This window comes from Mus musculus, chromosome 9 (genome assembly GCF_000001635.26).
Source record: "Mus musculus strain C57BL/6J chromosome 9, GRCm38.p6 C57BL/6J".
NCBI lineage: Eukaryota > Metazoa > Chordata > Mammalia > Rodentia > Muridae > Mus > Mus musculus.
The window spans coordinates 110,691,196-110,711,862 of record NC_000075.6 but is presented as its reverse complement, the minus strand read 5'-3'; the positions used below and the strand labels follow the sequence as shown (position 1 = coordinate 110,711,862).

The 20,667-nt window shown below is 51.1% G+C and overlaps 1 protein-coding gene across 3 annotated transcripts in view; it reads right to left on the bottom strand.

Moving 5' to 3' along the window:
• Positions 1-269: 269 nt before the first annotated feature.
• The window catches only part of Ccdc12 (coiled-coil domain containing 12), a 57,286-nt gene continuing 36,888 nt past the window's right edge, over positions 270-20,667 (bottom strand). For all 3 annotated transcript variants that reach the window (XM_030244635.1, XM_030244636.1, NM_028312.3), the window contains 6 exons: positions 19,480-19,547; positions 3,338-3,417; positions 1,908-1,969; positions 1,702-1,736; positions 701-777; positions 270-612 (listed from right to left, as the gene is read on the bottom strand). In XM_030244635.1, coding sequence (XP_030100495.1) covers positions 530-612; positions 701-777; positions 1,702-1,736; positions 1,908-1,969; positions 3,338-3,417; positions 19,480-19,547 — 405 coding nt within the window. In that variant the 3' untranslated portion in view covers positions 270-529. The remainder of the gene's footprint in view (positions 613-700; positions 778-1,701; positions 1,737-1,907; positions 1,970-3,337; positions 3,418-19,479; positions 19,548-20,667) is intronic.

Genomic DNA, 20,667 nt, shown 5'->3' with positions numbered 1-20,667 from the left:
GGCCCTGTGAGGGGTCTTAAGAGGACACTCTCTGTCTCTGTCTCTGTGGCCTAAGAGTCCTGAGATGACCACTGCGGACTCTGACTAGAGACCTGGAGCAGAAGGTCAACCTTGGCCCTGCCTACCCCTCCAGGCAGGTCAACCTTGGCCCTACCCACTCCCCTCCAGGCTTAACTAGGCTGGCCCAACCCAGGGTTAAGATCACAGAGCATAACCTCTGCATTCAAAGAGTTCAAATCCAGAGCAACTAGGAAATGAAACAACAGGCCTCTACTAAATAGAGGTTTATTTGCAGAAGTTGAAAAAAGCTCAGTTTGCATACATATGTACAGATCCCAGCTTTGAGCCACTCGGCGTGGTGGGCACCCTTGGGCGATGAACAGGTCACACCAACAGAAACTGAGACTCAGTAGGTTGGCTCAGTTCTCAAGACCCAGAAGTACTGGCCAGCCTAACCCCCTCCCTGCCTGAGACCATCTTCCCACAGGATGTGTGTGCTGAACAGATCAGATGGGACACGGACAACATGTCAGTCAGAGTCACAAGCCTCTTGTCCGGTGGTGGCATCCACTGCAGAGGCCAGGCTGTCCTCCTGGCCTTTTAGCCGCTCACCTGGATGGAGAGCAAACAAGTGGAAAGGGCTGTGCTGAAGCCACTGTCCTGAGGGCAGGACCCAGCCCACGGGGCAGCCGGCACTTACGGATCAGCTCCGCGATGGCTCTCTGGGTCCGCTTTTCTAGCTTCTCTAGCTTCTTGGCCACATCTCTCTTGAGATCCCTGGAACAGGAAAGAGGGGAAACTGAGAAGCTAAGGGCTTTCGTGGTGTGGCCCTGAGATCCTCCTGCAGTGCTTTGATATTTATATCCTCAGCTGCCTGAGATGCTGCCTGCTCTGCTCTTCTGGACCCCAAGACCCATCATTCTTCCCAGCTCCACTGAGATAAGGGGATGTGTACCACAGACCCAGTCAAGGCGGACACTGAGACACATGGTGGCTGGCTCCTTGGGATCCTCCTGTTATGTCCCCACTAAGTCGGCATCGGAGAGGAACTTGCCGTGGCCAACTGCCAGCCCTATTCCACCTCTTGCCACAGCCTCCGACCCCCACTCCTGGGGCTTCCAGAATTCCTAAATTCGGCCCGAGTTCTCTGGCGCTGCAGTTCCTACAGCACACACCTCATGCCTGCTTCATCAAATTAAAGCACTGTGGTAGATCTGTAACCACAGATCTGCAGGTACCAGAAAACAGCCCTGACCTCTGGGACAAGGCACCGAGAGATATGCCTACAGCCTACAGCACCTTCCCTCACCCATTTTCAGAGGGGCTTCCAGGCTTCTGGGCTTGAAGAGATTGGGTTCCCTACTTTACAGTTAAAACAGAGACGTAAGCCCTATCTGACTGTCCATCTGCTTTCTTCCCTGTAGTATCCCGAGCACAAAGGGGACACTACTCAGATGGCCCAGAGCAGGGGACTTTTCACCCCTACAGAAGAGGCTTGAAAGGATGGCTGCTCTTTCATCCCTCGGCCCTCTTCAGCGCTTTACTCTCAGCCATCACCCATGCCTTACTTAGCCCTTAGCCCTGACTCTCTTGGGCAGAGCTGGGCTTGCAGTGCTCGTCCCTACCTGTCCCTTGGCTGTCCTCCCAGCTGAGGCCTGTGACATGCACCAAACACTATCACCCCCACCCCCCAACACTCACCAATCAGGTTTCCGGGGTGCCAGGTTGGCCAGGTCCTAGGGAGAAAGGAGACAACTCATCAGGGCCAAGGCCCAGCCTCAGGGGGAGCGGAGAGCCAGGGCACAGAGGCAGAAAAATGTCGGCAGGCCAGGAAGGCAGTAGGGTGGGAACAGAGACAGTCAGAGAAGGAAGCAGCCCCAGCAGGGAGGGGCCTCCCAGGGACTCACCACTTCCTCAATGACAGGCTCTGGCTTGGCTGCCTCCAGCTGCTCCTTCACCTTCTCCTCCACTAGAGGGCGAAAGAACACAGGCCTGCAATGTGGAAGCTGCCACTCCAGAGAGAACAACCTAAGGGGCCCCAGGGAGGAGCAGGGACCCCACTCAGCAGTAACTCTGGAAGACAAGTCTAGTTTCCTAGGTTGAAGGCAGACCCCAGAGCCCAGAAAGGGACAGAACAGGCTATAGCTGGAGTGGACAAGGTGTCCAGATGTGAAATGGGAGGTGGCTGTGTATATGGGGAGTGTGGCATTAAAGTGAAGGCCCTAGGAATCTCCTCCAGGTCTGGCATGGCTGGAGTCTGGGTGTCTTATCATTCCTTCCATCCCACATCAGACTTACAACAGGCACCTCCCGCCTCCACCATGACCCTAGGTCTCTGAGTGTCCCCTTCTGGGGACCAACAGTGTGGACAGCCTTCAGACCTGTCACGAGGGATGTGTCCCTGTGACCTTCCTTTCTTCTGCCACACTTGAGTCCTGGTGGCCTCCTTGTATAGGACAATGGCCAGTTTCTCATCCCCCTCCTACAGCCTGTGGGACGTCCTTGCCCGACCCTGCCGCTGCTCCACAGGGTGGGGAGAGGATTAGCAAGAAACAACTGGGCAACTGCTGAACTATGATAAGGTATTTATTCATTCATTACTTGTACAAAGAAAAGCTGGTATCAAAATTAAAAACTGGGGCTGGAGAGATGGCTCAGAGGTTAAGAGCACTGACTCTTCTTCCGTTGGTCCTGAGTTCAATTCCCAGCAACCACATGGTGACTCAAAACCATCTGGAATGTGACCTGATGCCTTCTTATGGTGTGTCTGAAGACAGTGACATGTACTAACATAAAATAAATACATTCTTTAAAAAAAAAAATTAAAACCTAAGATTTTTAGATAGGCACGGTAGCACATGCCATTAATCCTAATACTTGGGAGGCTGTGGCAGGTGGGTCTCTGTGAGCTCAAGGCCAGGCCGGTCTACACAGTGAGCTCCAGTGAGACCCTGCCTTAAAACCAAACAAAGCCAGATCCTTCAGAACAGAGGATGGATGACCCTGCTCCTGGACCAGGAGGGTCTCTCTTCATCCTGGGGCTCTCACCCTTTGACTAGGCAGTGGGGAAGCCTGGGCAGGGCTCTCTCTGGCCTCTGTGTTGCTGCTGACTCCTTCCTTGCCTTGCTGCCCAAGTGCCTCAGGTCACTTCTGCTCCTCATGCCCTGAGGGCCTGTGGCCCCTTCAGGATGGCAGGTGCAAGGGCCTCCTTCCTGTGCTCCTGGCCCTTTTATGGTCCCTGAGAAGGTGTGTGAATGCCTCGGAGGCCCTGTCTCTGGCCCTGTAGCTCTTCTCTGAGGGCGACTGGGAAGGACATGGGGGAAAAGGATTCATGTACCTGCCACTGGTTTGGCCTGGGGGACCCGCCTCCTCTTCAGGTCTTCATCCTCTGGGACATAGTTCCGGAGCCTGAGTCCCCTGTGAGAGCAGAACACAGGCGCGTACACCTCAGTGCAGGAGTGGGAGGGGAGGGCGCCTGCCACATGCAAGTTCCACGGTTCCTCCTGTTTGTCTGGAGGTGGCCAAGTGAAGGGAAGCACAGAACTTAAGCATCCCCCACCACACAAACGAGTGCGCACACTCACACACGCGCACGCGCACACACATACTGAGCCAGGGTGACTGAGGACATTTACTAGTTATCTCCTGGGTTGTCTCCATTTGGAAAGGAGCATGTGCCATTTTCACGAGGTCACAAAGCAGAGATTGTACATCCGAGAGCAAGGCTGAGCCAGAGCTCCTGGGTTGAGTCACTCCTCCATACCAGCTCTCCAAACCCAGCCAAACCTCCTCAGAGCCTTCATGTCTTGGAGCCAGTGTATGTCACACAGCTCATCCATCGCTTTCAGTGGACAGGGTCTGCGTGTACTAAATGACATGAAGATTGTGTGTGTGTGTGTGTGTGTGTGAGAGAGAGAGAGAGAGAGAGAGAGAGACAGACAGACAGACAGACAGACAGACTGCAGTGCAGGGCGGCCTTTGTACAACATACAAAAGATTCCAGGAGGTGGCTTCTGGATCTGAGGCTATAGTGGATTCCACCAAAACACAGGAGAGACAAGAGGCTGATGCTCTGTTTCATTACCTGATGGGAGTAGCCCACATGGAGACAAAGCACAACCATATGCCACAATCCGCTCACCGGCTGCTGAGATCTACAGAGCTCACACCCTGACAGGTCTTCGGAATTCAACTAGAAAACCCTCAAACCTGGGGGTGTGGAATCACAGAGGCCAGAATTACCCAACATGAGCCCAAACCCAGGTCTCTATTCCACTGTCTTCAGGCAGTCTCCCAGCTCAGCAGCTCATCAAATCCAAAGAGGTTTATCCCTGGGAAGAGGGGACCCTGGTTACCCCACAGGGCAGCAAGGTCAGAGTTCCCGAGGGACTACTGGACTTAATTAAGGTAAGCATAGACAGTAGACAGACCCTAGGCCAGAGGCACAGAAGAAACACCTGGCTTTCCCACTCTGTTAAATTCTGGCCCCTCAGAAAGTCCTAGTTTTTCAGGTCAGCCTTCCAAACGTCAGAGCTCTGCCCAGGCGAGGTTAAGCATGCTGGTGGCTTCCCCAGTCCCTGACAGGGCAAGCCATTCCACAGGTGAGGTGCACGATGCCTGTGGCTGCACAACTAACTAGTGGCCCCAGCTCACATTCCAACTCACCACGTCTTCCCTCTTGCCAAGGTCCCTGGGGCCAGGCTAAACCCAGGGAGTGCCGGTACCCACATGCCAATCAATCGCACATGTCTAGGGGTCTCCTGCCCCTGTTCCCTATGCCTGCTTAGGCCTGGGGTGAGCAACAGGTCACTAGACACACAGTGAGAAGTGGAGCCTATCTGCTACCATGGCTTTAGTTCACCACAGGGTGGAGAGAAAAGAGGAACAGAAACTGGGTGTGGGAAGAAAACGGCAGGGATTAGTGAGGAGAGTAAAAAAAAAAAATCCCAACCCCACCACCAGATCCAGGGTCCATGAGTAATCACAGGGGACTAGGCAGCAGCAAGCTTCACCTGCGGCTCCGTGTCCTCAGATGGCCACCAGCATGAAGGGGCCCCAAAGCCTGAATCCCTGTGTCCCTGGCCCACTGCCCAAGGGCAGGGGTCTCAGGGAAAGGGGCACGGAGTTGTGCTTGGGGCTTCTCTAAGCAGGTCCAAGATTTAATTCCCTCTTCACAAACAACAAATTAGGCACAGACAGTTTAAACATCCACTGGCCGGCCTTGGAGAACCAAGCCTGCCGACACAGAAGTAATAAGCGAAGAACAAGAACGTCCCCTGAGCACCTGTCTCTTGCTAATGGTGTCTGGAAAGTTGGGCTCCCCTGCACCCTCACAGGCTGGAGAGAGAAAAATGTAGCAGAATCAAGGAGGAGCAGGCCCTGGCAAAGCCCCGGGCTGCCCACTGGGACCCCATCTTAACAACGGGTGAACCTGCACGTCACTTCACCAGAGATAGAAAGAGCCTATACAACACCAGGGCAGGTGGATCACCCCTCGGGTGTATGTGTGTGTGTGTGATGTAACTGGGCGCCCCGTCAGTCCCAAAAGGAAGGACCAGGGAGGGAACCCCTAGGCCAGCTGTTGGCGAGAGGGGCAATAAGGTCTATGGAGAGAAGGAAACAATCCGGAACTTCAGGTGGGCTCCAACGTAACACCCACGGCTCACTGGAAACCAAGCATGTACTAGAATTGTCAAAAACAGACTTTACAGTCAGGTGTAGTGGTGGAAGCTAGTACTAAGAAGCTGAGGCAGGAGAATTGCAAATTTGAGGATAGCCTGAACTTAACAGTAAGACTGTTTCCCCAAAATATAAAGTAAAAAAGAAGTAATTTTCCACTTTTTTCTATTTCTGCAGGGTTTGGTTGTTGTTATCTCTATCTGCCTGTCTGCCTGCCTGCCTGTCTGTCTGTCTGTCTGTCTGTCTGTCTGTATCTATCTATCTATCTATCTATCTATCTATCTATCTACCTACCTACCTACCTACCTACCTACCTACCTACCTTCCTACCTACCTATCTTGTGCATGTGTGTGTGTGCACATGTACCACAGAGGTCAGAGGACAGCCTGGAGGAGTGACTTCTCCCCTTCAACATGGGCCATCAGGCTTGGCAGCAACCACCTCTAACCACTGAGCTTTCTTCACAGTCTTCTTTTCTTCCTTTTAAAATGGGTCTCATGTGTCCCATGTGGCCCTGAGCTCCTGACCCCCCCAGCATTTTCCCCCAAGTGCTAGGATAACAGGCAGGCACCACATACCCTGGATGCCTATGGAATATGATAAGACTTAAATTTTAAAGAGATAATGACTGAGTTTTGAAGACAGTTTTGCTATGTGCCACAGGCTGTCTTTCTTTCTTTCTTTTTTTTTTTTTTTAAAGATTTATTTATTATATGTAAGTACACTGTAGCTGTCTTCAGACATTCCAGAAGAGGGAGTCACTTGTTACAGATGGTTGTGAGCCACCATGTGGTTGCTGGGATTTGAACTCCGGACCTTCGGAAGAGCAGTCGGGTGCTCTTACCCACTGAGCCATCTCACCAGCCCTTTTTTTTTTTTTTTTTTTTTTTTTTTAAGATTTATTTATTTATTATATGTAAGTACACTGTAGCTGTCTTCAGACACTCCAGAAGAGGGAGTCAGACCTCGTTATGGATGGTTGTGAGCCACCATGTGGTTGCTGGGATTTGAACTCCGGACCTTTGGAAGAGCAGTCGGGTGCTCTTACCCACTGAGCCATCTCACCAGCCAGGCTGTCTTTCTATTGGATATCTTCCTGCTTCTGCTTCTCAAGTGCTGGTGGGAATACAGGCCTGCACCACCATGCCCTGCAATGACTGAATGTTCGCACAGAACCATACAGAATTTAATGAAATGAGATGGAGAGCTGGCCCAGTGGCTAAGGGCATGTTGCTCTGGCAGAAGACCCAAGTTCAGTCTGCAGTACTGACGTGGTAGCTCACAACCGTCTGCACCTCCAGTTCATGGGAATCGGACACTCTTCTGACCTCCGTGGGCACTGTGCTTAAGTGATGCCTACACATGGAGGAAAGAATTGTCAAACCATAGATTAAAGAAGACGGTGAACTCCAGGCTGGGGCTGTAGCTGAGGGGTGAGTGCTTGCCTGACCTGAAGGAATCACTGGATCTAATCTCTAATATGCAGAACCAAGCAGGGTGGTGCATCTCTGTGGTGTTCCGAGGGTTCAGGAGGTACAGGCAGGACAGCGAGTTCAAGGTGGGTTACAGACTGGGTTTGCAGCCAGGCTGGGATACCTGAAACGCTGTCACAAACAAGAAAACCCATGAACTTCAAAGAAAAGTATATGTAGGCAAACCACTGCCAAATTACTAAAATCCAGTAACAAAGAGAGGCAAATTAAAGATATCCAGTCGTCAGTGAAGAAGCTGAAACCGACAGCTGCAGCCTCCACTGACTGATGGAAGACTGAGGCAGTGGAGTGAGGTGCAGGCTCAGGTGAAGGCTGAGGTAGGCACACTGAGCTCTAGGCAATCTCAGCGATCCAGTAAGACCCTTTGTTTAAACTAAACCAAACCAAACTCCCCCACCCCTGCAAAGTAAAACAAAACAAAAATAAAATATAAACCAGCGTAGTCCTGCTGACCCGGAACGCTAGGACGTAGGAACAAGAGGCTGCAGGGGGCTCAAGTTAGCCTGGGCTACAAAGTGAGCTCTTATCTGAGACAAACAAGTAAAAATTCAACCCAGTAGATAGTACAAAGGGCAGAAAGAGTGACAGATGGCACCTACTATCCACATGTCCTGGGCCTATGGTGCAGGACACGGAGAACTACTGCTACTACTTGTTTGGTTTGGTTTGGTTTGGTTTAGTTTGGTTTCTCAAGATAGGGTTTTTCTGTATAGTGCTGTCTGTCCTGAAACTCTCTCTGTAGACCAGGCTGGCCTTGAACTCACAGAGATCCACCTGCCTGTGCCTCCCTGCAAGTGCTGGGACTAAGGCCAGCTACTACTGCTTTTCAACAAACTACTTTTTAGGACGTTTGTTAAGAATGTACTCTGTCTTCCCTACGAAAGATGCTAAGAGAGAGGGGAAAGAGACCATACTAACAAGAAAGAGGAAATGGAATAGGTGAGGTGCCAGGTTCTCAGGAGCAGCCCAGCATGCCTCCTGGGCCTTTCCCACAGCCGAGCAGCCTTCTCTCTGCAGTCTGAGTATGGTAGGATTAACAGTGCCAGTCAGACCAGTGAGGCCAGCTATCACCCACCACCCTCTTAGTGGGCCAGGAAATGTTGACGCTACCTGGACTCACACAGCAGCCATTTTTCTGGGCATCGTGGGAGCCAAATGCTGGTTCTGTTGTGCACCTGCACCCCTTAGAATAGGGTAGCTTCTGGGAAAGAGGGGTCTAGAGCCCTGGACTTCTAACAGTATGGCCCAGACCTAACCTAAATCTCAGTTGTGATACTTTTCAGACATGGGCTGGACTATGCTATCATCAATATCCACATGGAAGCCAAGGTCATCCATCTCTCCTGAGGTGTGAAAGGCTGAAGTCATCTGAACTGACTACAGCAGAGTCCTCTAGATGAGACCCTGAGAGCTCCGACTGTCAAGAGAAACAAAGGGACAAAGCCTTGTGCATAGCTGGCAACAAGCCACCCTGCACACATAGGCAGGGCTTGCCAAGGCCCCTCAGTAGCCCTCACTGTGGTTAATGGGCAAACAGAAACTGGTCTTTGTGTTGCCCATAGGGTATCAGGGTCACCAGGACACTTTCCTAATAGCTGAGGCTCAGCCAAAGGGCCTCTTTCCTTTCTACCTGTGTGCCATTCCAGTTTGTCTGGTCTCCACCAGCTTGCTATCAGTTACTAGTGAGCTTTGGAAACTGGGCCAGCCAGAAGCTGGGCTTATCTTACTGGCTGCCACAGTCCTTTCTGCTCCTAACTGGGTTTGAGGCCGACAAGGACTGGAGTTTGCACAGCAAAAGGAGAAGATGGCTTCAGTTCATGGGCCCTTCCCAATCTTTACAATGCCAGGGCAAGGGCTTGCTGGAAGTATGCAGTGACCCCCAAAATCCAAGCTTTCAAGTACCAGAAGGCAAAGGAGTGGGAGAGCCAGGCCAGAGAAGAGCCAGCCTCTGCCTGAAGATGACAGAACAAGCTAGAGCCCTGGTAGAGAGAGCCCGAGGAGGGGCTACAGTTGTGCGTTTGTGCACACCTGCCTGCACTCACATTCACATCTGGACTAGACAAGAGCTTTGCCTCTCCTGTGTGTTTGAGGCTTTGGTCCTTGGCATGCCGTGCCCATGTCACTCAGGGCTTCCTCAACTCCTTACACTGTACCAGAAGAATGTCCCATGGTCAAAGGAACAGTGAAGACACTCTTTATGACCTTTTTAGAAGGAATGCCAAGACACAGCACAGGGAGAGCAAAGTGAGGGATGGTGTGCCGGTCAACAGTGATAGAAATAACCCTGCAGGAAGGCTGGAAAGCGCTAGGACGTCAGGCCTCGGGCTAGACTCACAGCTTAAAAGCCAGGAGCTGGGGAAGGTATTTCCCGGCATCCCTTTAATATCTTTCAAATGCTGAAACACACAAATCTCTCGCATCAGTCAATGTATAAACTCACTGCAGTTATGAGGTAAGTCATTACACAACCTCCGAAAATAACATCTGCAGAGAAGGCTTGATGAGGGGTGGGAAATGCACGGGAACACAATGCTGATAGTGCTTACATCAGGTAGGATTGTTTAAAAAAAAAAACCTTCCTTGGTTTTCTGTAATTTCCAAAATGTCTAATCAATATCTGGTTACTATCTACAACCAGTAATGGACCAGAGGAAATGGGGGGGGGGGGGAGGCAGTGGCGGTTGAGGCAGTGGGATGGCTGTGGCAGGGAAGGGAAAAGGCAGCAGGTGAGCCCCTGGAGTGGAAGAGATCAGAGAACAGGCCCCAAGTGTACGGAAAGGGACCAGTGAGCCCAAGACCTCTAGGTCACTGAGCTTCGGCCACAAGCACCGGGCTTCCCATAAGGCCCCTCAGCTTTGGCAGCCAGCGTCTGAGTTAAGCCTTGGTATTTCTCTGCAGGCAGAGACAAAGGCCACCTCCAGTGTCTCCACTCTTGCTGGTCCAGGGCCTCTAGTTCTTTCCCTAAGTCTAAACTTCTTCACAAGGTTCAGGCCTCACAGCCTGCTCACTTCACAACACTCCCTAGATCCCTGCAGATCCCTCCCCTGACGTTTCCACCCCACAGGGCGACCCTGACCACCTCCTTTGAGTTTCTCTTGGCCTCTCAGAGGTAACCACACACTGTGCACGTGGCTCTGGGCTCTGTGCTATAGGCTCAGAACTCAGCCCATGCCGCCTCCAGTTGAGAAAAGAAATTCATGGGGTGCTTGGGGAAGAACATTACGGTAGCCCGTGGGTGTCTAAGGCTCTTCATGACAAGAAGACAGTGGGAAGGAAGCTAGGAAGCTACTGTGTCCCCAGGAACAGACGGTAGGAATGTGGCTGGGTCACAACAGCTACTTCTAAGTGCCATCTGAGTCTTTATGGCCAAGGCACAGGGCAATGTCCAGGCTAACATCCTGTTGAGTCTGTTTCTAGAAGGGTGCATTTGTATCTATTTCCCTTATCTCCTCCCCCCTCTATCTAGACCTGAATGGTGCTGCAGCAGGCTTGGTGACCACAGCAAGATCTACCTCCAGGCCAGCTGCAGGGGCTCTAGGTGTGGGCTGGCCTGGAGATTCAGGGGATATCACACACTTACATCTTCCTATGTGCCACACAGGTGACTGGAGAAAGTCAATGTTCTCTGTGGCCATAAACTCCAAAGTGAAAGGAATCTGAGATCACCTATCTGGTTCCATCTTACGATTGGCAAACAAGCACCAGGACTCACTCACGAAGGCATCGCTGTCTTTGTCGACTTCACAGTTCACGCTTTCTGCCTACCCTTGGTCACTGGCCCATCTTCTCTCCCTACAGATCCTGAGGATTCTTCTGGCTCATTCCACTGCCATGAACCCTTGTAGAGATAGCAAGACAGGGTGGCCAATCCTCGTGGCAAGCTTACAAGGTCACAGTTTGCCTCAGTTGGTCACCTTGGTCCCCCTCATCATCCAGTTCCACTCACAGGCCGGATGAGTCTGCAGGATCCCAGAGGTCAGCAATGCCCAGAGAGACAGCAACTGCGACCACAGAAGCCTTTCGTTAAAAAAAAAAAAAAAAAGTCTTTTAGTTGTGTGCACGTGTGATGTATGCCATCTCTGTGAGAGTGTCTTCAGGAGCCAGGAGAGGGTGCTGGGTAACACAGTCACTGGTGGCTGTAAGTCACCTGACCTTAGTGCTGGGAACAGAACTCAGGTCCTCTGGAAGAGCAAGCAGGAGTGCTCTTACCAGCTGAACCATCTCTCCAGCCCCAAGGCTCTCAGTTTTAACGTCCAAAGTACAGAGACACCAGAGCTCTAAGGCCTACCTCACACACATCTCTACATAAATAAATAACCACAAAAATGAAGGGAGAGGCAGAGATCTTAGTGCTCTAGAGGGTGACCATGGCTTCTCTCAAGACCCGCGAAAGTGGTCAAACCCTTGGCCCAGCAGCCCCACGCTGGGGAGATCACTGTGGGCAACAGCACCATACAGTGGTAAGTGGGACGAAGAGCGAGCTGGGAGGCAGACTTCCACCCCAGACCCAGACCTGGGCTGAAAGTGCCATCCCAGGGGAGGGGACCAGCTCAGAATGGAGCAATCACAGTGCCTGGCTCCAAAAAAATCAGAGTAGGTAATGTTCAAGGTGGGTCCAGAACATGGACACTGCAAACAGCAGAAGGAAGGGATGCTTCTGTCACTGGTGCTAAACGCTTTCCTTCACCATCAAGTGGCTGCTTGACAGACAAGCAAACTTTGTAACAGCTCAGTGGTGGTGTCACTCCAAGGCAGAGGAGTGTCTTACAGCTGTCTCCCAGATTTCAGGGAAGTGGGTATTCTCAAACTGCAGGCCTCGAAATCTCCCAATCTTCAGCCTTAGCCTCCCGAGTGCTAGGTTTATAGGTGTGTACTGCCACACCCAAGGACAGCTTATCAACAGCTAGCAGCCATTCCAGGCTAGTCACTGGTTCCATCAGCCTCTGCCCAGTGAGTACTGCCATCCCACCTGCTATACAGACTCCACCCTCATTCCCTCACAGACTAGCTGAGTTCTCTACCCATTCCACCTGAAAATCCAGTTAACAGGTGTTTAAAGAATTCCAAAGAGGGCAGGAGAGATGGATCAGGGCTAAGAGCACGGGCTGCTCTCTTGCACAGGACCCTAGTCTGATTCCCAACACTGCATAGTGGCTCACACGTGTTATCAAAATCTGGTGCCCTCTTCTGGCCTTGAATACTGCACTAGTGCACATAGACATACATGCATGTAGTTACATATACATACCTGCAGGCAAAAAGCTCATACACATAAAATAAAAATAAATCTTAATAAAGAAAAAAGTATTAAAAACGGGGCTGGAGGGCTGGTGAGATGGCTCAGTGGGTAAGAGCACCGACTGCTCTTCCGAAGGTCCAGAGTTCAAATCCCAGCAACCACATGGTGGCTCACAACCACCCGCAACAAGATCTGACTCCCTCTTCTGGAGTGTCTGAAGACAGCTACAGTGTACTTACATATATTAATAATAAAATAAATCTTTAAAAAAAAAAAAAAAAAAAAAAAAAAAAAAAAAAAAAAAAAAAAAAACGGGGCTGGAGGTGCAGTTCAGTGGAGATTGCTTACCTAGTAGGGCAGCGTGGGGCTCCATCCCCAGACACACACACACACACACACACACACACACACACACACACACACTCACACCCCCCCCCCCCAATAGAAGATATGTCAAATTCAAGGGCTAACAAATAAATCCGTACTTAGGAGTATTATGGAGTCATAGGGAACTGTTTCTATCTATCCATAGTCATGGTATGCTACATAAAAACATTTAGCAAACAACAGGCTCTGCACGAGTGTGTTTATCAGCCCTGTGCTGGGAAAAGCCTATGGCTGGCTGTGGAAGGCTTGCTGGACCAAATCCTCAGCCCTTTTTAATCCACAGGCTTGCTAAACTGCCCATTAATCTGAACTTTCTAAACTTCCTACAACTGAAAAAAAAAAAAAGCTGTATATATACTTAAGCAGCAATTTAAACTTAAATCCAGATGTGGTGGCGCACAACTAATAATCTCACACAAGAGGGCTCTTAGAGTCTGATGTCACTGAGATTACACAGCAAGGACCAGCCAGGGCTACACAGTGAGACTCTATCTCAAAAAAACCAAGCCGGGCAGTGGTGGCACACGCCTTTAATCCCAGCACTTGGGAGGCAGAGGCAGGTGGATTTCTGAGTTCGAGGCCAGCCTGGTCTACAGAGTGAGTTCCAGGACAGCCAGGGCTATACAGAGAAACTCTGTCTCAAAAAATAAAAACAAAACAAAAAAACTAAAAGCGTGTGCTCTCGTGTGTGTGTGTGTGTGTGTGAAGTGTGTACACTTACTTAAATTTAAGAGAAATAAGGTTTACATCAGCTCCCAGGGGGCTGACAGAGGAGAACCTGCACAAAGGCTACTGAAGCCCAGATGCTGGAATCTACGGTGGATGTGCTGTCCTGCTGTCCTCTGCTAACAGCCATCACTGTCTTAACCAGAGCAGCTGTGATGACCCTTCCGACAGTGCCTGCTGATGGTCCTCATAAAATTAGTGCCAGGGAGGTCATCGTTCTGTCACCTGAGATTCCAGACACTACTTCCTGAACCCCTGCTCATGCTGGGGTGGGCCTAGTCAGTGATGTGACTGTTTTGGGGTTGCCTGGGCTCCTGTAAGTAATCTCTCCTACATTCTTATATAAGTCAGTCCAACACACTGGCTGGTTCCCAGGCTGGACCTGTTCTTTGCTGTCATTGGTGCCCTATCTGGTTTGCTCAGGTCTTCCCTGAAAAAGTTCAGGTAACAGGGATACAGGGAGAGGCCTGTAAAGTCCAATGTTCCTCCCCCTGGGCCCAACCATAACTCTACAGAACACTGTAGGTGGAAGTGTTCACACCACCAGGCTGCCCTGGCCTGCAAATGCCTGACTGATTCTTCATAGGGCTGTTGCATCCTTTAGCCCACCCTTGACCTGCCAAGAGGATGTGGGACAGAGGCCAGGATTCCATCCCCTGTGGAGTAGCACAGAAGGCTAAGAAGGCGGGGCAGGCTTTGTTGGGTCTGGGGAGCAGGCAGAGGGCAGGGACAGCTTCAATTTCTCTTTGGTGACACAGAAGGCTGCATGAGCTCACTGTCCCACCCTGCGCATCAGATGGGATGCAGGGAGGGGCCCAGTCAGCTCTACTCGCTTTCAGCTGGGAGATTTTAGACAAGTGACTTCACCTGCCTGTGGTTACCCAACCTATACACCACACCCAGCCCAGAGCGGCCAGAAGACTTCAGCAAGGGACTCTGAAAGCACGGAAGAGCATGACACAGAAGATACAACACAGATTCCCACACAGAAAGGGAAGGCCCCAGCGATGTTCCCACTCTCTTCCTACCCAGTGGGGACATGCCCACTGCAGCTCACAAGGGCAGTCAGACTCACGCTGGTCTTAAGCCAGCCCTTTTAAAATTTGTTCTTCTCAATCCCCAGCCTGCTCCTGAGAATTATGAGTCTGGAAAGGGGTGCTGGATTCTATGTTCCCATTCTGTAGCTTTGGTGAGAGAAGGGAGCCTCAGCCAACCCACTGGCTGGTGACAGGGACACCTGAAGCTGGAAGGTGGGCGTGGCCTTCTGGTCACCAAGAAAATGGGGTAACGTGTTTAACCTGTGACATGCCTTGGTACAAGGACCCTGGGGCCCAATCCAGAGAGAAGCCTGGTGCTTGCCAGACTAAAGGATTTTGGCACCTGGCCTGGGGTTGGCTCTCAGCAGGGTGGGACCACTGTCTTCAGGAGGGTCACATACACACATGGAGCTGGAGAACAACCTTTCCATTCCCTAAGAAGGCAGGCCAGTGGCCTATTGTCTTTCACAGTATGGGACACTCACTCCAGGGAAAACCCACGGAGGTCTGTTGGATCTAGGAACCTGGACACAAAGATATAGCTCAACGTGGTGCGTGCAATGCCATGGGCTTAAGTCCTAGCATCACGTCCAACAAACACCAAGACCCAAAGCTGCAAGGAACCTGTTTGCGACCTGCTTGGTCAGGCACTTAGCATGGTACACTCCCATGTCAGGTATGGTGTGAAGCTGCCTCCCTTCACCTGCTTCCCAGTTCCAACCCAATGGGCCCTCTACAGGGCAGAGCCTCCAGGCACTTAGCAGACAGGGCTTGCCTTTGGGAAGCAAAAACAGCTGACTTCTGGGGGCCATAGGTGTCTTTCCTTCCAACAAACACAAGTCTGCCAGCACTAGGGCTCCCCCTTTCTGACACAGGTTTGTCTGTGGGGAACGTGACAAGACTTATCCCAGGAGAGAAATAAAAAGCATTTCTTATCCATACACTCAATAAAATTCTAATCAAAATGCCAGCAGGTTTCTTTCTCTTCAGTTGACATCAACAAGCTGGTTGTTAGAAGGAGTAAGGGCAGAGGAGAGTTTGGAGTCTCAAACTGTAGGTGGGCTCAAACTCGCAGCAATCCTCCTGCCTCAGCCTTACTAGTGCTGGGATGCCAGGTGAGTCACTACATCCAGCATGCCTGAAAAGTTTATAAGGAAAGAAAGGATTAGAACAGCCTAAGTAATTGTGGATGACTACCCTGCAAGCACGAGAACCAGCTTGGCTGGGGAAGAAGAGGCAGGACCCTAGGGTGCCAGCTCCACTGCTCCTCAGCTGCATACCCTGGCCTTGCAATGTTTCTGGTTGGACAGCTGTCTGTGAAACGAGGCCACTTCCAGCTTTCTTCCAGCACTATCTAATCTGCTAAGCGAGTGCGGCTCTGTCCCCTGCTCCTGCTCCTCCACCTCGTGGTCACATGTGCTCATTTCTGTTCCCATGCACCCACCTTGCTGTTTCCCCAGCTACTGTCCTAGTTGTAAAGTTAGCACATGTGTTCTCTAAGAGCTAGTTAGGCAGGTTCAAGCTCTGCCTGTGGGTAACCATGTCAGGAGGGAGGGCCTCCGAGTGTCGTCCTGCATGGCTGGGAGACATCCTAAATTCCCCATCAGGGGAAGCAAGTGTTCTTTCATTTCTTGATTGGTTAGCTGAAGATACCAAAGCTCAAAGAGGCAACATGACTTACCCTAGGGGCAAAGAGCTAATAATTTGCAGGCCCTGACCCTTAATCTGGGTGTGACTTTCAAACCTCAAGTCCATTCTATCTGCTTGGGTCCTACTTTTCCAGGGCCCATTGCTAATTTTTTTTTTAAGTGCATGATGATCTAACTATACAAATCAATTGAAATGGCCGTCAGCCAAGTGTCTGTGCAGTGTCAAGGTAAGTGGGCCTCCAAAAGTGGTGCCAAGTGACCTGCCGGGGCACTGGGGCAGGTGGATCTTACCCTCTGCCAGCACACAGGTGCTCACAGACAGCAGGTCCCTGGGGTCATCTGCAGGAGAGAGTTCAGAGCTGGGTGTCAGTGTGTGATACAATGGCTAGGGATGAGTCTCCAGGTCAGGGCAAAGGAGAAGTGGGAAGGAAGAAAGGAGAGAAGAGGGCACCTTTTCCTCCCTATCAGAGTCTGGGTTGGGAGGCACCAGGCACAGCTTAGCCTTGTCCCATCCAGCCCAGAACTCAGACACTGATTCTCTAAGGCCCTCAGTATCATCTCCAGGATGGACCGCAACTGACACTGTGTAAAACTGGGATTGGGGGCTCATGAGTAGAGGTCCCAGGAGTTGCGGTGCTGTCTAGTCTTCCCAGCCCATCCACCGTTTCCCACTGCAGGTTCAGGCCTCTGGGCCCTACTACCCACAACCTGCCCTCTGAATTCCATGCCTAACTCAAGGCATGGTGTTCTCCATGAGGCCTTGTCCTGTTCTCTGCAGGACACTCAAGAGCTGCAGTCTCCTAGGCTTTCCCTCTGGCTCACTGGACTGAAGCAAACTGTTTTCACCTCCGAGAAGCCCAGGAAGCCAATGTGCTCACTAGTGACTGACCTCAGAGGCCAGCCCTGCAGTGCAGCTGTGGGTCAGCCTTTCTCCCCAAGGGGACCTGGCCTCAGGGTCTGTGTGCATCTGCTGGATTGCACAGGCGATCCTGCTGGAGCCCTTTCTGCATGGAGTACCTGCCTTCTGCTTTGCCCATCCAGCTCTTCTGGAGAGCTCAATCACTGAACGCCACTGCGCAGGGTCCAGCCCAAGGGTCCGGCCTCGTGCTAACTGTAGCCAAGACCCAGCCTCAACTTCCTGGCTCTGTGCTCTGAAGGCATTCACGTGGGAAGAGCCTGCTTTCTCTGGGTGCTGTGAAGGCAGGAGTGATTCCTGCTAGCTGGGCTCTTCCCAAGCCAGACAAGCTGCATGAGCGATCCTCACTGCTTGAGAGGAAAGATGAAAGTGAAGCAGACCTAACCAATGTCTACCATGCTTGGTCCTCAGCTCTGACAGAGGATATGGGGCCAGTGCTCCATCACACACGACCTTCAAACCTAGCGAGTGAGCAGAGCCTTAGCATGCACGGCCTCACAGGGCAGACCTGTTACTGACAGGAGCCTGGAACGGAGTCTACTGAGTCCTTTCTCAGTTAGGACAGGAAGAAGGTCATGACTTAGTTCTCACCCAGCCTGAGTCAAGGAAAAGCCACATTTTACTGCACAGTGAGATGAATTTGCCCCTTTCCTTTGGTCTTTGTTTAAAAACAAAACACGTACTGCAGACGGTGAAAGCCACTGTAGAGCCAGTCTCTTTGCCTCTTCACCAGTGTTAACTGCAGCCACCTCCCCCTATGCATTCACACTGTTTCTTCCTGGCAGCTCATCACGACTCCTCTTGTAAATAGCCTGTGTCCCTTTAGGGACTGCCACCACCTACCACTGTCTCTCAGGTGTTTGCAGCAGTGTCCTGCACAGCACACAGCAGATATGCTGTGAAGTTGGTAGGGACTGGGAAACATGCATGTATTATTTCTAAAATTGAGTCTTGACCCTGAACTTTCTCTTTGCTGCAACACCATCTCTGAGATTTCGTCACATGGTGGTCCAACAACTGAGTCTCTTACTGACCCACCTATTGCTAACCAGTGATCCGTCTTTCTCAGCAAGGAAGAAGATGAGAAGAGACCATCTAGTATATCAGAGACAGCTCAGAAATGAGACCCAAGGCTCCAGCTAGAACCTATGAACTGAGAACCAATGAACAAGCCAGAAGGAAATACTTCGGCTTCTAAATAGTGACTAAGAATGAGAGAGACTGGGGCTGGAGAGATGGCTCAGCAGTTAAGAGCACTGACTGCTCTCTCAGGGGTCCTGGGTTCCTAGCAACCACATGGTGGCTCACAACCATCTGTAACGGGATCTGATGCCCTCTGGTGTGTCTGAAGACAGTTACAGTATATATATATAAAAAATGAGGGAGACCATGTAGGTACCTATCTCAAAACCATACAGGTCTAGGGGCACATGGCAAGAAACCCCAAGGTGTAGGGCCTCCTCAAACCACAGAGCCCAGTGCAAAGCCTCAGAATAGAGAACAGTTGACATACTCTGAACCCAAGAGATATGGCAAGGACCTTGAAGGACTGCCAACAGGATGGTGTAAAAGCATCCTAGCTGATGCTGGAGATGCAAAAGCTAGATGAGGGTCTGCTCTGCTATGACAGTCCAGCTCCTCTGTATTGCTCTACCTGCCCACAGGGCCATCCTACCTTCTATACAAACTATAGACTCCAAGCAGCAGTACCTGTGAACGATGGAAGCTGTAGAATAAGTAAAGAATGAATGAATGAATGAATGAATGAATGAATGAGAGAATGAGTGCAGGCTGAGAAGGCAGGTGATCAGAGCTCTGCACACAGGTGAGGCAGGACCTGCTTTTTCAGGGATGTAGAACACACAAAAGGTGCAGGGCAAGACTGAAAGATGTAATACAGGGTCAGAATGGGACCCGAGCTAACAGCTGGGTCCCGACCTGGGGTAGTTGCAGAGGTCGCCTAAGACCATGGGAAAACATAGATATTTACACTACGATTTGCAACAGCAGCAGAATTACACTTATGAAATAGCAATGAAAAAAAAAAACTATGGTTGGGGGTCAGCACAACATGAGGAACTGCATTAAAGGGTTGCAGCATTGAGAAGACTGAGAACCGCTGAGCTAGACAGTAAGCGGGAAGGACTACAGGGACAGCCCTAACTAGTGAGAGGGTTGATCTTTTCAGGTCTGGACAGGGCAGCCATGTGAGCAATGTCCAGCCTTGAACAGCACTGGGAAGGTGTCAGTGGGGAGAGCAGAGCAGTGTGTCACGGCAAGAGGACACACGCACAAACATGCACACACACACACACACACACACACACACACACACACAGAGAGAGGCTCTACCTGTGCTTCCCAACTTCCTCTCCCTCTTCTCTGAGCTGCTTGGTCTGTGGCTCCCCATCTTCCCTGTCCTGTAAAGAAAGAAAGAAAAGCACTGCTCAGATAAACTCTCCTGCAGTTCAGTTCACCTGGGAAGCCAACAAAGACAGGACAATCACGGCCAGGTATCTGATGGGTGCCAAGCAGGAGCCTGGCTCTCCCCTGCTTAAAACTCTACAGGCCTTCCAGCACTTGGGAGGCAGAGGCAGGCACATCGCTGTGAGTTCTAGGCCATTTGGGTCTACATTGTGAGTCCCAGGACAGTCTACACAGTGAGTGAGACCTTGTCTCAAAATTAAATTGAACAACAGCAACAGCAACAATAACAACAAAGCCCTCCATGATCCCAGCCCAGCCCCAGGTACAAAACAAGCAGGAAGAGCTATGTCTTATACAGCAAGAACGGAGCTAGTCGGGGCTGGATGGGCACCAGTCACCTTCATGGATCTGGGTGGAGCCATGTGTTGGGCTCTAGGGAAGGGGGAAAAGATGGTCCCAACAACTAGGCCTCTTGGCATTCTTTCCAGCCTAGAGACTTCTCCAGAAAGACCCCTGTGGATCCCTTCAGAAGTAACCTAATCAGGAGCAGGCTTGGAACTAGACTCACTGCCCAGGTCTGTGGCATAGTAAGGGAGATGGAGGCAAAAGAGCCCATGTAACAGCCTATGGGAAAGGTTCTTCTAAATCCGTGTGTGTGTGTGTGTGTGTGTGTTGTGTGTGCATGTACACATGTACAAGTGTGCCATTGAGCACATGGAGGTTAGAGGATAACTCCTAGGAGTTGGAATAGGTTAGGACAGATTTCAGGAGCTCTCCGCTACCATGTGGGGACTGAACTCAGGTTGACAGGCTTGGTGACAAGCACCTTGACCCACCAAGTCATCTTGCCAGCCCCTAAATGTGCCTCCCCTGCCCAGCTTACGTAAGACATGTTTGTTTCAGTCCAGATACAGTATGCTTGTGGTCCAAGTGCCCTGAGGACTGTAACTTAAGGACGCCACCAGGGCTGCTTCTGCCTACTGCACAAAAAAGTGCTCCTGGGTCCGCTGCTTTCCAGCATCACTGTGGCTGGACAAACCGACCACAGGTATGTACATTCATGGGCAGGACCAAATCTATGGAGCCATGCCACAGGCCCAAGGCTTGAACCAA